Source organism: Sus scrofa, chromosome 9, assembly GCF_000003025.6.
Source record: "Sus scrofa isolate TJ Tabasco breed Duroc chromosome 9, Sscrofa11.1, whole genome shotgun sequence".
Taxonomy (NCBI): domain Eukaryota; kingdom Metazoa; phylum Chordata; class Mammalia; order Artiodactyla; family Suidae; genus Sus; species Sus scrofa.
The window spans coordinates 84,761,779-84,782,793 of record NC_010451.4 but is presented as its reverse complement, the minus strand read 5'-3'; the positions used below and the strand labels follow the sequence as shown (position 1 = coordinate 84,782,793).

Sequence of the window (21,015 nt, the reverse complement as noted above, 5' to 3'; positions counted from 1 at the left end):
GTTGCTATCTGTGGCTGTGGCATAGGCCTGCAGCTGCAGCTTCGATTCCACCCATAGCCTGGGAACTTCCATATGCTATGGGTATGGTATATAGAAGCTTCCATTTGAACATCTATTTTAAAAAAGTATTACAGTTGTGATTGCTAGAAAGATTAGAGAGACAGTTTAATGTTTGTGACAATTTTAGAGATATCATTTGTTGCCTCCTTTAGAGAGATGAGTTAATATTTACATGTTGCCAAATGTCCAGATAAAAAGTGAAAGATTTGGTCACTCCTTTAGTTGACTGGTTTCTATGATGCTGAATATCTGGACCTATGCACAATGTGTTGAATAAAAATGGGGAGGTCCAGCCAACTTATCAATTTTATTCTCATTGATTTGACATTTTTAGATAGACTTAGTAATTTATGTTTTGATATTAAATGGGCAAAGAACAGATTAGAAAAAATACTAATAAAGAATAAGAATCTCTAGTCACTCACTGAATGAATTAGCAATATCATCAGTTTTATCATCACTTTGTTTTGCTGCTATAGGAAGTGAATGAAGTTGTGATGCCTAAATTGATGATGTTGCTAATTCATTAAATGAGTAAAGAATATGAAAATGAATGAGGGTATTTTCATGGTTATTCACCATCTATTATATTTTCCGTTTAGATCCGTGTTTGACAGTTTGAGTCTGTTACTAATTTTTTGATTGTGTAGTTCATTTACGTTTTTGAAATCATTTATCAATCATGCTTTTCTCTTGGGTAGAGACAAAACAAACTTTTAAAGGATTCAGTTCTATCTGATATTTTCAAATTGAAAGTAACAATTGTTTTCATTCAAAAATTGATAACTATAGTGCTTTATAGAGTTAGATTTCTGTAAAAGGCAATAAATAGCTGCTCTAATTCAAGAGGTTTAGCACCATCATTTATTAATGTGTGTTGAGTTCCTTAATGTCCTTTACTTATTGGAAATATGTCATATTTACTTATTGGAAATATGTCCCAGATAATACTTGGACCCAGTCACCTCCATTTCTGAAGAAGAAGTAAAAACCCAAGATGGGAGTGCCTGTGTCAAATAAATCACTGAGAGAGAAAATTTTTAAAAAGCTTTTGGTCCTTTAAGGAAACTTTTTTCCCCTCTCCCTTTCAACTTCATTTTTATTGCTTATAAAATACAAATTTGAACTAAGTAACTTTACAAAATCTTTGCAGTTCACATGTTCCATAGTCACCACAAAATATGCTTAATGTTCCATAAAGTGTTACTAACATGGCTTACTTGGTGCCAGACATCACTAGCATTTTGAAAATATGCCTGAACATTTTTTCCTTCATAACTTGAAGGTTTTCCAAATTATGAGTGAAGGTAACATCATCACCACCAGGCTGCCACATGACTTCCTGGCTTGTCCACTGCTGAAGATTAAATGACTATCATATAGCTGTGAAATTTCCTTATAGATCTGTGTCTATGTCTCAGATCAACCTAAAGAATTGTCTCCGTTTCATAGGTGGCAAGGTAAAACACAAGAGACTTCTTGAGATATATTTTAGGTGTATAGTACATACAGACTCTGTTAGCCTCTAAATTACAAACTTTGTTAGCTTACATATTTCTCATCATTCTGAAAAATTTCTTTGAAACAATCTGTTCACTGTTATATACAATAAAAATATATTTTAATAAAACTCTCAGGTATACAAATTGAATTTCATCAAGAGTAAAACACAGTATTCTTCATAAGACCCTGTTAAAAAATAAAAGTCAAGCTTCAGAATAGGAGAAAATGCATAGAGAATGTATAAAGACATCTCAAAATTCAATAATAAGAAAATGACCCAATTAAACCAAGGACACTAATTTTGAATACTTAGTTCAAAGAAGACACATAAAATTTCAAATAAGCACATGGAGAGGCAATCATTCTTATTCACTATTACAGCAAAGCAAATTAAAATTTCAATGTGATAAAAATGTTCTATTAGAATGCTATCAAGATAAATAAAAAATAAAATTAATAATGTCAAGTTCTGGAGAAGATGTAGAGCAAATTTAAATCATATACTTCTAGTAGTAATACAAAAAGTCACAGTCATTTTGAAAAATGTTTTGACATTTTCTTGGGAACCTAATATAAACATTCCATCCAGCTCAGTAATCTTGCTCCTGGTTATTTACCAAAGTGAAATGAAACTTATGTTCACATGAAAACTATAATGGAAAGATTAAAGATGCTTTATAATTGCCAAACAGCAGAAATGTTCTTCAGTTACTGACGGGATCAAAATAAAACAAAACAAAACATAAACTGTCGAACATCCATGCAAATGGAATACTACTCAGCAAAAAAGTGAACAGACTGCTGATAAACACAGCAAAATGGAGGAATCTGTCATTCATTATGCTAAATGAAAGAAATGAGACTCAAAAGGTAAATACTGTATAATTTATTTATATGGCATTATCAAAAAGGCAAAACCATAGAAAATAAACCAAATCAGTGAATGCTACAGGCTGCGAATAAGATCAAGGGGGATTGACTACTGTATTAATTGTCTAGTGTTTGTAACATATCCGTGGCTTATATCACAACTTCTGTGGGTCAGAAATCAGAGCACAGTTTAAATGAATGCTTCTGGCTTAAGTTCTTTCATGTGTTGCAGTTAAGCTCTCTGCTGTCTACAGTCTTATCTGAAGACTCAACTAGAAAAAGATCTGCTTCCAAACTCACTTATGTGATTGTTGGAGGGATTCACTTTTTTGTGGAGTTTGGGTTGAGGAGCTTAGTTCTTTGTAAGCTCGTTAACCTAATGCCTCTCCTACTTCCCTGCCACATGTACTTCTCCAAAGGGCAGCTCACAACGTGGTAACTAACAGTCCTCAGAAGAAGCTTGTGAGCATATAAGAGAAAATGCCCAAGACATAAGCTACACTCTTTTCCTTAGCTAATACCAGAAGTGACATCCCATCAGCTTTGCCAGAATTATATTTACTAGAAGGGAATCATTAATCCAGCCCACACTCAAGGAGAGGGTTTATACAAGGGGCTGAATACCAGCAAGCAAGAACCACTGAGGACCATTTTAGAGGCTGCCTCCCACTGGAAGCCCTCTGAAGCCCACTGATTCTTATTCCTCTCATACTAAAAACACACTCACCTCTCCCAGCGTCCCAAGAGCATCATCCCATTGTATTATCAATTCAAAATCCAGAATCTCATAATCTGAATCAAGGCATATTAGATTTGGTCTGTCTTAAAGTGGAACAAGGAACTTTTGGGGGTGATTGAAATTGTTCAGTATCTTTTGGGGATGATTAAAACTGTTCCATATTCTGATTGTGACAGTAATTCCACAGTTGTATTTTTTTGGTAAAAACTCATGGAAATAAGTACCAAAAGGGGTAGATTTTAATGTCAGTAAGTTATATCATAATTTAAAAGGTAACAAACTCAAGAATATAACATATACACAAACTCACATATTACATTAAATTTTGGCCAAACAAATTGAATGATTGGTCAATATATTAATAAAATATATTCAAAGAAATCTACATTTTGACACTTGGAAGTAGCATGATTATTTCTAACATGATTGAAAAGCCATAACAGTATACCATATGCTTATATAATCAATAATTTTCCTATAGAAAAAATTCATAACAACTTTGTATTAATCTTTCATAGAAATAAGTTTATTGTGATCATTTCAATGTTCTCTCTTTAACATTTGTTTTTATTCTTTAGAGCAGACAACTCATCAATTCAAGTATTAGGGAAGGTGATCATATTTGTAAATGTATTAATAACTTTTCCACATTTTATTCACTAAAAATGTATTGGAATAATTTTCTATAAGAAGTATTTTATAATCCCCTTTTAAAATAATTTACTTCAAGTAAACTGAATATAGACTGTGAAAAAAAAGTCCTGTATTTCTTCTTGTTTTCCTGAATTCTGAAAAGTGACAGAGGGAAGGCAGTAGGATCCAGTTACTGTACCCTGTTTATACAGCTGTACTTCATTGAATGAAGGCTTGTGTTACACACAGTTTGTGATAGGAAGTAAATGCTTTTAAAACAACTATAGAGACAGGTCTTTAACCTCCACCCTCATGGATTCTTTGTTCCACCATTTAGCTTCTGTGGATGTTATAAGGAGGTAGTTCCAACACATATTATTATGCTCCAATTAAACCCCATATGATTAACTCATCCCCTTTGAATTCAACATAGATAATAGTAAGATGAAATTTTTAAACAAATCCTGAAAGTTCCAACAAAATGGACAATGTTTTATTTGTAATGAATTTTATATGTGATAGATTCCGAAATGTTCAAAAATGAGTATGTGCCTCAAAAACAGAAATACAGATCATTGGAACAGGATAGGAAGTCCATAAATAAACCCAAGCACCTATGGTCAACTAATCTATGACAAAGGAGGCAAGAACATACAGTGAAGGAAAGACAACTTATTTCAAATAGTGGTGCTGGGAAAACTGGACAGCTACATGTAAAAGAATGAGATCAGAACATTCTATAACACCATACACAAAAATAAATTTAAAATGGATTAAAGACCTAAGTGTAAGGGCAGATACTGTAAAACTCAATGAGGAACCCATAGACAGAACACTCTTTAGCATAAATCACAGCAATATCTTGTTTGAACCACATCCTAGAATAATGAAAAGAAAAACATGAATAAACCAATGGGACCTAATTAAACTCAAAACTGTAATGAGGTATCACCTCATACCAGTCAGAATGGCCATTATCAAAAAGTCTCCCAACAGTAATTGCTGGAGAGGGTATGGAGAAAAGGGAGGCCTCCTACACTGTTGGTAGGAATATAAATTGGTGCAACCACTGTGGAGAAGGATATGGGAGTTCCTTTAAGACAAAATATGGAATTACCATATGATCCATCAACCCCACTCATGGGCATCTATCTGGAGAAAACCATAATTTGAAAAGATACATGCACACCAATGTTCACTGTAGCATTATTTACTATAACCAAGACATGAAAATAACCTAAATGTCCATGGACAGAGGAATGGATAAAGAAGATGTGGAGTGTATATACAATATAATATTATTCTGCCATAAAAAGAATGGAATAATGCCATTAGCAGCAACATGAATGGACCTAGAGGTTATCCTACTGAGTGAAGTAAGTTCAGACAAAGACAAATATCTTATGATATCACTTATATGTGGGCTCTAATAAAAATGATACAAAAGAATTTATTTATAAAATAGAAACACACAGATTTCAAAGTCATTCTATGGTTACCATATGTGAACTGGTAGAGGAGAGAGAAGAACTGGGAGGGGGGAATAACATATACACACTACTGTATAAAATAGGTGATTAACAAGAACCTACTCTACAGCAAAGGAAAATCTACTCAGTAGTTTGTTATAACCTATATGGGCAAAAGAATGGATATATTTATATGCATGACTGATCCACTTTGCTATACACCTGAAACTAATATGACATTGCAAATCGACTATACTCCAGAAAAATTTTTTTAAAAAAATTGGTATGTTCTAGAGGGAAAATAGTGTTTAGATTATTTTAAATGTTCAATCTTATAAGACATTTTAAAAGATTTAGGAGATTCATCTAGTGTATTGCATCTTATTAAACTTCCACACATATAAACATATCAAGTACCTTGAGATTCTTTGTATATCTCATATTTATAGCTATATAGTCTAGTTAATAAGTTGGAGATTTAGATTCCAGGTTTTTTCAAGGATTATACTTGGGACGTTAGAGGTCATTGTGATGAAATAGTTCTCATATGTGTAAGAATGGTTTCCCTAATTGCTTGGGTAGAAATACGGGGTCATTACCAGGAATGATTAAAATGTCAACCAATAGGGATCTAACTTAGATACAAGCTGATGGTGTGTGAAAATACTTGTCTCAGTTGTAAATACACTTTAATAGAAATGACTTCTGATAGGGCTGTCTATTTCTAATCCTGTTCATAATCTTATTTTTACAGAATTAAATCTTTATTATGCCTCATTTGTTTACCAATGCTTTGCAAGTTTGCTAACTCCCTATATAGGTTGTCTACAGAGCTTTCATTTCCTATTGAAATGAAAATTTACCTAGGCTGACTATACCTATATATATTTATCTTCATATACTCATGCTTTTCATTTAAAAAAACTCTTAACAATATTATGCTAATAAGATGTATTTTAACAGTGAGTATATGTCAACTGCATAGACCAAAAACTCAGTATCCTCATTCTTAGGGTCACTATTCAATTCCCACGCATCCAAGAATTAAATTTCTTAATATTTCTATTCTGTACTGTCAGGGATACAGTGATCATATCACATGGTTAATTCTATCTCCTGTATTTGTAGCAAAGAATTAAATATAAGTTAGTTTAGAACCTGACCAGTATCCATGAGGATATGGTTTGATCCCTGGCCTCACTCAGTGGTTAAGGATCTGGCATTGCTTGAGCTGTGTTGTAGGTCGCAGATGCAGCTCAGATTCTGCGTTGCTGTGGCTGTGGTGTAGGCCAGCAGCTGTAGCTCCGATTTGACCCCTAGCCTGGGAACTTACATGTGCCACGGGCATGACCCTAAAAAGACAAAAAAAAATTAATTTAGCTAACAACATACTTTCTTTTAATTAAATAGAATATATGGCATCTGATCTGTGATTCTGGTAGGTAATGAAAATGATGGCAGAATGAAAAATGTTGGCTTGTTTTCCCATTTTCCTTATACTTAGGGAGTCATTATAGTGGCATATTTGCTATAGAAAAAAAGCAAGCAATTATCCTTCAAATATGTATACACATAAATTGCAAGGCAGTATGAGGCCAGTTTGCATAATGCTCAATGAAAAGTAAAAATTTACATTTTCTTTTCTCTTATGATAACAAACAGCAATTATGTGAGAAAGTGTTTTGGTAAGGTATGAGAACTATGTGTAACTATTTGTTATTAATGTATTTCTGTAAATAAAACTGAAACTTTAAATCTTAGGGCCAAATATTATTCTGCTTTGTCTCTTAATCCAATAGATATATTTTAAGATTTTTTTAAAAAAAGCCATTAGGGAAGAATATTATGTGATATTTCATTTCAAAATTTATATACCAATTTCTTCCATCAGAGGATTCGTCTTCAATTAGGAATATATTATCACATACTGGAAAATCATCACTATCCATTTACAGTTTGTTTCAACATTACCAGTTAGCTTTTGTGATCTGTCATATTGTAATATGTTAGCAAAGTGTAAATTTTAGAAGTCACTTCGGTTTACTGGAAACAATTAATTATATCATAGATGTTATACACATTTATTGGCTATATTTCATTTTTTATTTATAATTTACATCCTCTGCTTCCAAAAATTATTCGAGACAGCTTATGTTATTTATAATTGTATTGGCTAGATTTTTCAGAGATGTTCCAGATTTTTCTTCCTCATTCAACAGAGCAGTGTACGTAACTGAAATTGGAAGTTGCTTTTTTCTTATTCTAATGACTCATTTCAAATTATTATTATTTTTTTTTTTTGCAGAGGTTAATATTCTGTGGGCTGCACACCAAACACACCACAGTTCTGAAGGCTATAACTTATCCACAGCACTGAGACAATCTGTCTTCCAAATATATACTTCCTGGGTAAGTTGTTAAATTGAATAAAATGTAATAATATAATTCATTTCTTAAAAGTCTCAGAGTTCCTACCGTGGCTCAGCAGTAATGAATCGGACTAGTATCCACAAGGATGTGGGTTCAATCCCAGGCTCTGCTCAGTGGGTTGAGGATCTGTTGTTGCCATGAGAGGTGGTGTAGGTTGCAGATGTGGCTAGGATCCTGCTTTGCAGTGGCTGTGGTGTAGGCCGGCAGATATGGCTCTGATTCAACCCCTAGCCTGGGAACTTCCACATGCAGCAGGTGTGGCCCTAAAAAGCCACCAAAAAAAAAAGTCTCAACTGTTTCTCTTTCCTCTGAATAAACTAATAGATGGTGGTTCCTACTCAAATGCTTCTTCTCCTCTGTAAGGCCAGACGCTAAAATGTTTCTTTATCCTATATCAAGGCAGATACACATGAAACAGGTGGTGTTTTCCAATGATAGTCTTTTATTTGACCTTTAAACCTCAAAACTCCCTTGAGGTATATCAAGGTGAAAAAAGTAGCTATCTACTGTTAATTTACTCTCAATTAAGGGGAATGATGTCTAGACAACATACCTCACATATCTATGCAAAGACTTCATTAGAAACGTTAAAAAAATCATTTCCCATTTCTGCATGCCTTGGTAAAACCTACTTAAATCTTTAGCTTTTTATTTACTTGTTAGAGCAGTTAGTACAATGCTCAACAAAAAGTTTGACTGTAAAATGTTTTAACACAAGGAAATGACAAGACTGACGAATACCAATTGTCTCTGGTTCTAAGGTTCTTCTGATTCGCTGGGCAAACCTGATCCGCCTGGTATCAGACCTTATCTGTTCATGTACCTCTTTAGTACTTCAATGAAGAACTTAGCTCCCCCAAATACTGTTGCTAAAATGCATGTTAAGCTAGAAAGTCAGAGTTATCGATGTGTATGTGAATTCACCAATAGCTATTTATTAACTATAAATTATCATCTAATCTTTGTATATTTTTTAATAGTGTGCATGTACTTCTATTAGATACTATTTGTTGAATATTTTTACGTGCTGGGCAATCTTCTGAGACCTCTTTACATATTAATTTGTGTGATCTTGATGAAAACTTCAAGGCACAGGTACTATTATAACTCTCATTTCAAAATGATGAAACAGAGTCCATAGTTCAGCCACAAAACTAGTGAAGGGAAGAGTAGAATTTGAACTCATTCAACTTGGCTGCAAAGATCTTAACCTCTACACTAAATGCTCTTCTGTGTGCTTCCTCATGTTTTTCCCTTTTGTTATCTCATTTGATCCTCACAAATAAGCCCTGTGCTAAATTCAATATTACTATTATCAGGGAACTTAGATTAATGAGATTAATTGCATATCTAGTAAGTGACAAAGACTCATATTTAAAATCAGATGCGTTATAATCAAGAGAAAAATATACTGGAATGCATTCTAAACCAAACATGAGTATAGACCATACAAACGTATAAATCAATGGCGGCACTAATATATTCCCTAAAATGGATATTAAAAGAAATCCACCCCTTCCCCCATAGCATACACCTATGTTACAATTTGTACTAATTTCCTAGGCCTATCATGAACAAAGTATCACAAACTAGGTGGTTTAGAATGACAGAAATGTATTGTCTCACAGTTCTGGAGGCCAGAAATTTGAAATCAAAGTGTTGGTAGGGTCATGGTCCCACTGAAAACTCTAGGGAAGGAGCTGTTCTAGTCCTTTCTATGACGTTTTCTAATCTTTATTCCTCTAGGGTTGTCTGTTCTTTATATGAGGGGTCTCTTTGTATGAATTCAAATTTCTTTTCATTTTTTGAAAATATAGTCCTGTTGGATGAGGTAGGAGCCTACCCTATTCAAATACAACCACATTTTTTTTAAAGTCATTTTTGGCCACCCTGTGGCACATGGAGCTCCTGGGCTTTGGGCCACAGTCGTGATGTAAGTCGAAGCTGCCTAATTCCTAATTATGCTGGATTCCCAATCCACTGTGCTGGGCTGGGGATCAAACCTGCATCCCAGTGGCTCCCAAAATGCCACCGATCCCATTTCCCCACAGTGGGAGCTCCTATTATGACCACATCTTAACTAATCACATCTGCCATGACCCTATTTCAAAATAAGGTTACAGTCTGAGGTATTAGGGAATAGGATTTCAACACATGAACTTTAGAGTAACATGATCTAATCCATAACATGAGCAATATGCATGGAAATGTCTATATATGTGTGAATATGTGTGTGTGTGTGTGTGTGTGTGTGTGTGTGTGTGTGTTTCCCCTCACCCTATGATCTTCTACAGCTTGTGCTGGAACTCTGAATGATTAAATGTAGAAGAAAACACAGCTTCCCACCTCACACCTGGTCTGGGAATCCACTTAATTGAGGGAAGAACAGGCCCTTGGAGGAAGGAATACTGTCCATCTTTCCTTCCTAAGAAATAGGTGCATAAATACAAACTTCTTTTATCCTGTACAAAATAGACTGAATATATGACTTATTAAAAACAGTAATGTCAAAAATATTTATTCTATCCCAATTTATAAATTTCTGTTTGCATACGGATAAATCAGACCTCCAGTAGTTGCATTTTGGGGAAGAAACTCTCCAAGAAAGGATAGAGCTGTGTTTGAAGTTTCTCCAGGGAAATCAATGTCATTAATTACTTTACTGTCTGATAATTTATCAAGGATAATCTTTATCTGAGCATCATAGATTTAAGAACTAGAAGAAATCTGGAGATAATATATTTAAGTCATTTTTTTTTATCCTTTTAGGGTCACACCTGGGGCACATGGAAGTTCTCAGGCTAGAGGTCGAATCGGAGCTGTAACTGCCAGCCTATACCACAGCTCACAGCAACACTGGATCTTTAACCCACTGAGTAAGACCAGGGATCAAACCTGCATCATCATGGATACTAGTCAGATTCGTTACCACTGAGCCACGATGGGAACTCCTTAGTCATCTATTTTTGAAGTTACAAAATGAATCTCGGAGGAGCCTGCTCCATCATACAGTATTGGACATTGTTGGTTGGATCTTGAGTCCAGATATCTGACTCTTCATTTATGGTGATCTTTATCCTTGTTTAGCATCTGTACTTTCCCCTATTAAGTCAAAGCATCCAGAGATACAGATTAGTGAAAATTTAAGTGAAATCTAGGTTCACCCCTATTTATTGTCAGACTAAATTCCCTTCATAACCTAATGTTACATAGCCAAGGACACAGAAAATATGCTGGATAAGTAAATGAACATTGAGAATCTCCACAAGCATTTGGGGTGGAGATGGGGGGAGTATGTGCAGTGTAAGAGATGAACGGTAGGGATTATAAATTAGCCTGGATTATTGGTTATCATTTGTAGGTCTGTTAGAAGATAACATAGATTTTTAAGGGTCTGTGATGTTTGCCAGTCTATGATAGGTCTTTCTAGATACTAAAATCAAAAGAGAGTTGTCAGGTTTCCTCATTTTCTTTGAGTCTTTTGTAAGACTGTTTTCGTTGACACATCTACAGTAAGGCATATAATTTGCTAGTTACTTAGATAACAGTGTATCTTAGAGCAAATAATAAATGGGTCATGTCTTTGAAGATAAAATGGATTTGTGAAATGAATACAACATTAAGCTCAGGGTACTTTTCTTTGATATTACTACAAAAATTATAGCGTGATGACAATTCAATGTTCAAGAATTTCCAACCGTACCCGTTGTTTTTGTTTTTTGTTTTTTGGGTTTTTTTTTTTTTTTTTGTCTCTTTAGGGCCACACCTGCGGCATATGGAGACTCCCAAGCTAGGGATCTTATCAGAGCTGTAGCCACCAGCCTATGCCACAGCCACAGCAATGCCAGATCTGAACCACATCTGCGACCTACACCACAGCTCTTGGCAATGCTGGACCCTTAACCCATTGAGCAAGGCCAGGGATCGAACCCGCAACCTCATGGTTCCTCTTCGGATTCATTTTTACTGCACCACGTTGGGAACACCCCCTTTGGATTTTTTGTTCAGTTTTAGATTTAACATTATTCATCCCTAAAATCTGCAATTAATGGAGTGCCTTATTTTCCCCAAATTATTACTTTTTTAATTAAAATGTAGTTGATTTTATGTTACAAATTAACAACATAGTGATTCAAAATTTTTGAAGGTTATGCTCCATTTATAGTCATTATAAAATGTTGGCTAGATTCTCTGTGTTGTGCAATATATTCTTACAGTTTTTTTTATACATAATAGTTTGTACCTCTTCTTATCTCTTTTGGGAGTGCATTTTAAAGCGAGCCTTATTACCACGTACTGAAATAGATGGTTTTGTATGCTATTTCAGTCATTACTACACATCTTTATTAATATAATGCCTTAAACATGATAGTCTCTTCACATGGTAAATAATAAAATGTGTCTAGACCTATGAATATTATGTGGTATACAACAGCATCAGGATTAAATGTCATTTTCTTCCAGTTTTATAAATAAATCATCTGAATTCTACAGCTTTATACAAAACGCAGTTATAGAAGTTCTTTAAAAAGAAATAAATAAAATAATTGGCTAAGACAAAGGGTTTTAGGAGCCAATTTGAAAGCGTTCCCAATGACCAAAATCTGGAACAATTTGAAGAACAAAATATATAACCAAGTACGAAGTTATAATCCAAAGTATAAAATAAATATTTTCAAAAACATTCCATACTGACATAGATAAATGATTGGATATATAAATAAATAGAACAAATAAATGGAAAACAAATTCCCCTGAAAAATTCATATGTAGATACTGCCCCTTTCTAGTAAATGGAGATTAAAGCCTCCGTTACCCTTGCCCTTTGAGTGTGGACTCTACTTAGTAACTCCTTTACAAAGAAAAGAGTTTGGTAAAGGGACAAAGGTGGGGGTGGAGGAGGAAGTTTAACTTTAGGGTGAATAAAATTGCCAAGCACAATCTCAGATCAAAGTTAACATCCTCAGTGATGTCTTATTGGCAGCAGGTACTTTTTGATAAGATGTGACAAAAAAAAATATGCTGTGGATAGAATGTACCTTATCATAAGATATATGAGAATGGCCCGTCACCCCAGTGGTTTTTATCACCAAAACCTATACCCCAGTCTAACCATAAGAAAAGACACGTCATATCCAAATTGAGGGATATTCTACAAAATACCTAGCCAGTACCTGAAAGTGTAAAGTTAGAATGCCTGAGAAACTGCCATAGATCAGAGGAGACTATAAGATAGAAAGACTAAATATAATGTTCCATCGTCAGTGGATCCTAAGGCAAAAAAAGAACATTAAGGGGGGATAAAACAGAAGCAGTAGAATCTAAATAAGGTATGGAATTTAGTTAAAAGTAATGTACCAGTTGTCAGTTCCTTAGTTGTTTCAATGCAGTTTAGAAATATGTTAACAATAGAGATTTGGAGGAGGGTATCCAATAATTCCCATGCTATCTTTGCAACTCTTCTGCAAGTATAAAACTATTATAAAACAAATTGTTCATTAAAAGAACTATTGGTACATATTGGTTCATATTTTCAAACTTAGAGTCACTATACATGATATACCAACATATACTTCTAGGGAAACAGCAGCAGCAATAATTTAGAACTAGTCATTAGCAATAGACACTGATTCCTGGGACCAGCTAGAGTGTCATAAAGATGATTTAGCCATGTCATTTTAAATTGGCTATTGTTCTAAAGCAACTGTATTTGCATTCTTCATCCTTCAATCCTTCACCCATTGTCACCTTTCCAAAATGCCAGCTCTAAACAAGGTAAATGCCTCTGTAGCTCAGAAAAAGGAATCTCATAGTGTCCTTAACACACGCAGACCTAGTCTAAACCTGACCCAACTTCTCTTTCCAATCTCATCTTCTACCCTCTCCTATTGTCATCCCATCTCCAGTTAAACAAATAATTTTCAATTCTCTAAATCTACCATACATCATGCCTTGATACTTTATTGAACATGCAGTTATTTCTGCCTGAAAAGTTACTTCTGCTATACCTCTGATTGCTATATACTTCATTTTTCTCTTACAGACACCTTCCTGACTTTCCCCAGTTTACTTTTTTTCTGCCTCACAAAGCCTTGCACATCTCTATTACAGTACTTATTATTTGCATTGTTGCCTTTCACACTGACAAGTAAACTATGAAGGAAATGAATATACCTCTGTTTTTTCCCTGTTATATACTTACATGCATAAAGTGCTTGATGTAGTTAGTGCTTAATAAATGCACACAACATGAATGAATGAAATAAAAAAAGTTTTATACTAGTCAAAATAAATGTGTCAAAGATAATATTTTTCTACATTAACAGAATAAATCTGTCATTCATTTTAATGTTTGTGATCTTATAGAGCCTCAAAAAATTAGAGCATAAGGTGATTAACTTATTCACCTTTTGGAATAAAATGTGTTTTTACATATTTGCATAATCTCTGATGCTGTTGAATGGGAAATTGTAAGCTATCTACATTTCAAGAAGCTGAGTATTTCTCTTAAAAGCATAGTAAAAAAATAGATACCCTTAGTTTAAATCAATGGGTTGAGTAATTATTTTTTAGCTCTCTAGTATTTCTCAAACATTAAAATTTTGTTTCTAGATCAGGATTATCAATATTATAAGAATTAGTAAAATATATTTAGAGCATATTAGCAATCTAAAAAGAGGTAAATTTTAACCAACATCAAAGAAAACATAGTTGTAATACCAATTTGTGAAAATCTTTATATCTGCAATTCTTTTGCAAGTATAAAACCATTATTTTTGAGAATAATAATTTAGAAATATATACTAATTTCATTTAGGAAACAGCAGAGAACTATTCATAGGAGGAAAGAAGTCTGGTCCCAGCCGTAGCTGTTATTAACCAACTATGCTACCCTGAACCAATCAACTAATATTTGTATTTAAGTGATTTTGTACATGAAACTGAGCAATTAATATTTGGTCAGCCTTCTCATACTGTTATTTTGAAGATTGCCTTAAATAATGAGTGTGTGAATTCTTTGAACTATATCAAGTATGATTCACATGTATAATATTGTTTTTATATTACACATAAAACTGCAAAAGAACTTTTAGTGAAATCTTAGATCTTTTTATTACAATGTACTCCCTGCCAAACTATATAAGCAAAGACTATATTTTTCAGTATGTGGGAGTTGGATTTATATAAAGATAAATGTGAACAAATAAAGATGCAAAAACTAACAACTTTGATGTAATGCAGTCAAATGCACTGGGGATAAAATTCTCATAACTCTTATGTCAGGAAGGAAAGCATGCCTTGAGCCCCCCATGAAGTATAAAAACAAAACCTCTCAGGATCTGGACTCAGACCTCCAAAGCATCCCTTCATCACCCTCAACTTCCATTCACAGCAGCTAATAAGACACAGTTTATGTCCATACATTAAATAAGTGAAACCCTTTGCCAGTTTGTGTCTTGACCAGTTTCATATCCCCAATTGCAGCATAGATCAGCAAAATGGAACTATTCTGCCACTTACCAAATCATTTTGAAATTTGGTAAAAAATAAAATTATTCTCTGATTTTTATGTTTTTCTTTAGAGAAATCTGATAGTCATTTGTAATCCTTATAATGAAGGGTAAATAATGGAAATCATAGTGAAGAGCTCTCCATAAAACTGCATTATCTTATTGGCACTTAAAAAAATGTACAAGTGGTGGGAATTCCCCTTGTGGCACAGCAGAAACGAATCCCACTAGTATTCGTGAGAACACAGGTTCAGTCCCTGGCCTGGCTTGGTGGGTCAAGGTTCCGGCCAGTAAGCTGTGGTGTAGGTCGCAGACAACCTTGGATCTGGAGTTGCTGTGGCTGTGGTGTAGGCTGGAATCTCTAGCTCCATTCAACGCCTAGCCTGGGAACTTCCATATGCTTCAGGTTTTTATTAAAAAAATAATGTACAAGTAGCTAAATTATTCAGCTCTCTTTATATGTTACTGTTCTTGTTTTGAAAAGGGCATCCACTCGTTTCTTTTCCATGTACACTTTTGAATGGCAGAGGTCTTCATGGCAGCAGAGGTTGGGTATATGAAGAAAATTAAGACATGAACTTCTGTTCTTAAGCTGATTGTTTTCCTTGGAGAGATTCAAGTAGTTTATTGTAATATAAACTGTTAAGGATTTAGAGAGAGATGTCTGATCTGGGAACCATGGAGGGTCAAGGGAAGCATCACAGAAGAATCAAGGCTTGAGCCCAACCTGTGAGAAGAATAAAATTTTGCCATGAATTTGGTTATAAATGGAACATAGTGTAGAAGAAGCTAGGAAAACACAAAATTATGAACAAATACGATACATTTAGAGAATTGAAAGTAAAATGTATGGTATGTGTATTATTTTCTCAGGACTGTTCTAACAAAGTACCAAAAACTCTGTGGCTTAGAACAACCAAAGTGCATTGTCTCACAGTTGTAGAGGCTAGAAATTTAAAGTCAAGATATGGGGGGCTGGGGGGTTGGTTCCTTCTGAGAGCTGTGAGGAAGAATCAGTTCCACAGCTTCCAGTAGTTTTTTGGTGTTCCTTGTATTGTAGATGTACCACCGTGATCTCTGCCTTCATCTTCACATGGAATTCTTCCTATGTTCATGTCTATCACTGTGTCCCTTTTTAGGACTTAATCCAACCCATCACAGTATGAGTATGGCTGGAGTATAGGATGTTTAAGAAGGTGAAATAGGGAATAGGGGAAATGGATAGGAACAGAAATGTGGGCCTAGGATTTTTAAAGGTAAACACTTTCTGAGCAGAAACACAAGCACTTATTCCAGACATAGCAATTTAAGTAGATGTGTTTTAAGGATAGAGATCAGTACTCTACTTGCATTCTGAGGAGTTGGTTCTATGTCATCGCTAATCACAGACTTAAATTATTTAATACTTAGTTTCTCAATTCTCAAGGAAAAATTTTTTAAAGTAATGTAAAAATTAGAGTTCCTGTCATGGCACAGAAGAAACGAATCCCACTAGGAACCATGAGGTTGTGGGTTTGATCCCTGGCCTTGCTCAGTGGGTTAAGAATCTGGCGTTGCCATGAGCTGTGGTGTAGGTTGCAGATGTGGCTGAGATCTGGCATTGCTGTGGCTGAGATCTGGCATTGCTGTGGCCGTGGCGTAGGCCAGCAGCTGCAGCTCTGATTGGACCCCTAGCCTGGGAACCTCCATGTGCCCTTGGTGCAGCCCGAAAAAGACAAAAAGACAAAAAAAAAAAAGGTAATGTAAAAATTAACAACAATCATAGAACTACAGACCTAAGTCAAGTAAACTACTTTATTAAAATAAAAGAGACATCAATCTGGAGCTCAAAAGATTTTTCCAAGTAATTAAGCACTTGAACTTCAACTGTTTTGTTTAGCAGCTTACTCATGAACAGCTCTCCCGTCCCAACCACCGCTTTTTCTCCCAATTTCTCATCCCTCAAGGCTTTCCTACATCACCCAATCTAAGTTGCTTAATGCCCATGATTCTGGTAAGCACAGGCTGCCTCTGTCACATCTGCCCTAAATCCCCAAGCCTTGCTTGCATCCGGTCACCCACCTACTTTACTCCCACACCCAGCTTGCTGAGCGCCATGGGTGTCCTCCAGCACCAGCTGGGCAGTTTGGTGATCACCCCCCATCCCCAACACGTATGGCTTCCAGACACAGATGAGTTCTCAGTGCTGCTCACCCAGCCATAAACATGAACTTCTCATGAGAGAAGCCTTTCTAGAATTCCACAGTCTCCTCAGGGTCTCCTCTCCATGGCTGCTGTATTTTGTCAGCCAATAAATGAATTTAAAACTTCTCAGAGAAACAAGACTGTTTCTGGTTTTCCCTCTCTCTACTTCTGCCCAGATATTTTCACTAAGGTTTGTGAATTCATAAGCATGCATACACTCTTCCTTCTGGTTCTGTAGAAATGTTTTCCTCTCTTCAGCAGGTCTAATCCTTAGATTGCTGACATTGCTCCTGCTCTGTTCCTCTCTTGGACCTTGTTCTGTCATCGACTCTTGGCATTTATCCCTCTTCCTCTCAACTGGCTCCTTCTGAAGACACCATAAATGCATTCATGTGTCTCACATTAACACACACATATTCACAATCTCCTCCCTCATCCATATATTCTATTCAAGAAATACGTCCAGCTCTCTCCGTTTTTCTCAGGGAAAGAGAAGTCAGTCAAATCAACCTTTATTTCATAACCTCCTTTGAATGATTCTTAAACGTACTGAAGCTTGGATTCCAGGTCTACTGCTCCACTGGTCGATAGCTGCAAATCCAGTGTTATTTTTTAGTTCAGTTGCAATTTTCAGAACATATTTCCTTACTCAGAAGCTTTCTTGGGATATTCCTCAAGGCCGTCAACATGATATCACCTAAGTTGAACTTTATAGACCTAGTCTTCCTCCTATTCACAATCTTGGGGTACAACATCACCTTACACATGAGCCCGAAATCTGGGTGTCTTCTGATTCTCCTCTGTTTCTCTTATCTCCTATTTTAAATAGTTACCAGATCCTTAGGTCTTTTGTGTACTTTATGCCTCTCCATCCCTATGGCTACTACTGTGGTTAAATTTGCATGGCTTTTCACTGGGCTACAAATATAGGATTTCAACCCATTTTCATATTTCTTACAAGCTTAAAAGGAAAAAAAAAAGGTACATGATAATTACTCCCTCCTGGCCTAGGAAAAGTCCAGTCCTCTTAGAAGGCATTAAAAAACTCCCTCTCTCATTTGACCATTGCTAAAGTTATGCTTTTTTTTTTTTTTTTTTTTTTTTTTTTGCTTGTCTGTGGTGAGTCACAAAAGAAAGCTGTACATTGTTTCTTTAGAAAATCGCACATTTCCCCATGCACACAAGCTCAGTTTATTGTAGTCATTTAAGGGGGTTCAAAGACTCTTTGAGATCTATTTATGAATTACATGGTTCAAATTGACCTCTTACCACCTTCTCCAACACCTTTGGCAGTGGCAGAATAGAGTTCCTCCTACACATCATGTTATTTCTTGTTTTATGATACTTCTTCACACAATCCCTTTCTGCCTCATTTACTTGATGAATAGAATAAAACCCACTCATCTCCTCTCCATTAGCCCAAGGATACCTCTAGACCTATCCTCATTCTCTCCTAACACATACAGGGCTGCATTATTTCTCTCCTTTATGACCCTATTATATATGACTTTTAGCAAGAGATAATAAAATACCCTAAGGTAGACAGTGTTATTTACAGCTAAAAAGTTTTGGCATCAGAATAACATAGATTTGAAGGCATGACAGAAATGGAATATATTTGGTAAGCTATAATATCCTCGGGCCCAGGTATGGAGAGTTTGAGTTTGAAAAAGAAGAAATTTCTTCTGACAAATTAGTAGCATCTGAGGTTTTATGACAGAAATGACATTCAAACTGGTTTCAATTGGTTACAACCAGTTGCACATTTTTTATTGTTTTTGATATTAAGCTGCATAAGCTGTGTATTTTGGAAATCAAGCCTTTGTTGGTTATACTGTTTGTGAATATTTTCTCTTGTTCTGTGGGTTGTTTTTTCATTTTGTTTATGGTTTCCTTTTCTGTGCAAGAGCTTTTATGTTTAATTAGATCCAATTTGTTTATTTTTGCTTTTGTTTCTGTTATCATAGGAGATAGATTTAAAAAATATTCCTACAATTTATGTCAAAGGGAGTTCTGCCTATATTTTCCGTAGGAGTTTTATAGTATCTGGTCTTACATTTAGGTCTTTAATCCATTTTGAGTTTAGTTATGAATATGATGTTAGAGAATGTTCTAATTTTATTCTTTTACATGTAGCTGTCCAGTTTACCCAGCACCACTGTCTTTTCTCTGTCATATATTCTTGTTTCCTTTGTTTTAAATTAATTGACCATAGATATGTGGGTTTATTTCTGGATTTTTTTTCTCCTGTTCCATTGATCTATGTGTATGTTTTTGTGTCAGTACCATATACTATTTTGATGACTGTAGATTTGTAGCATAGTCTGAAGTCAGGGAGCCTGATTTTTCCAGCTCCTTTCTTCTTTCTTAAAATTGCTTTGGCTACTTGGGGTCCTTTGTGTTTCCATACATATTTAAAATAATTTTGTTCCAGTTATGTGAAAAATTAAATTGGTAATTTGATAGAGATTGCATTGAATCTGTAGACTGCCTTGAGTAGTGTGGTCACTTTTAACAACATTGATTCATCCAACCCAAGAACATGCTACATTAACTGTGTTTTTAGGAAATCTAATCTTATGGGAAATTCCCTAAGAAAGTTTTCTATGGGCTAATAGGCTTGTAGTTTGTACCAGCATGATAAAGTCTCTGAAAAGTTTTATGGCAAAGAAATTTCACTGCCTAACTCACTTCTTCACAATTTATTTGACAACAGAATTCCTTTTTCCATGATAGCTGTTATTCAAAGGACTATTTCTTCACACTTAGAGGAATTATGTTAACTGTAAATATTCACCTCATACATACTAAAACTCAAATCATACTATGAAAGAACTTTTGGAACCAAGGGGATGGCTACATTTCAGATGGTTTTCTCCACCATTCATTTGGAGAAACTGGAGCCTATAGAAAAAGTTTAAGAAATTTGTGGATATTACAGAGCAATTCTGTAGTGGAACCAAGGCTTAAAAGGCAATGTCTTGAATAAGAGCCTAGTACTTTTTTTGCTCACTAATCTAATGCATTCTTTAATGACGCATTTATAAATAGTGAAACTGATTCTATTGTAATGACAATTGAGATTTTTCAAGACAAGGTTGAAAACAAAAACTAAAAGTATTTATGTAAATGTTGATTTCAATGTATCATCATTACTAAATATTGTTGAAGTGATATTTGACCTAATTGAGGAAACAAAAGCTTTAAAATAATTCAGAAATAAATTGTAATATCCTGAAAAAAAATTTTTAAAATCTATTTTGGAAATATTAACTTTATAAAACCCAAAATGTAAAGTAAAATACGGGCTCTTTTACCTCCTTTTTGGTTGTTTAGTTTTTCATTTAATAAAATGTTTTCTTACAACATGAAACCACTCTTGGGGATCAAAGTCATTGGGAGAACACAGCAGATTGTGCTTATTAGTTGATTCTAACCAGTTCTGCGGTTTAGGCATAAGTTGTTTTTCCAAGGCAGAGGCATTTCTGTCTGTTAGGAAATAGGGACTTCCAAAATTGGTTTCTACTATGCACAATATCTTAGCCCCTTCCTTAAAAACTTTGGAAAAATTAGGAGACATTGTCAGCCACAAAAAAATAAAATAAAATTTAATGGG

The 21,015-nt window shown here is 34.9% G+C and overlaps 1 protein-coding gene across 2 annotated transcripts in view; it reads left to right on the top strand.

The window, feature by feature from the left end:
- The window catches only part of AGMO (alkylglycerol monooxygenase), a 379,273-nt gene that overhangs the window by 148,353 nt on the left and 209,905 nt on the right, over nt 1-21,015 (top strand). For both annotated transcript variants that reach the window (XM_003130179.6, XM_013979751.2), the window contains exon 5: nt 7,580-7,683. In XM_003130179.6, coding sequence (XP_003130227.3) covers nt 7,580-7,683 — 104 coding nt within the window. The remainder of the gene's footprint in view (nt 1-7,579; nt 7,684-21,015) is intronic.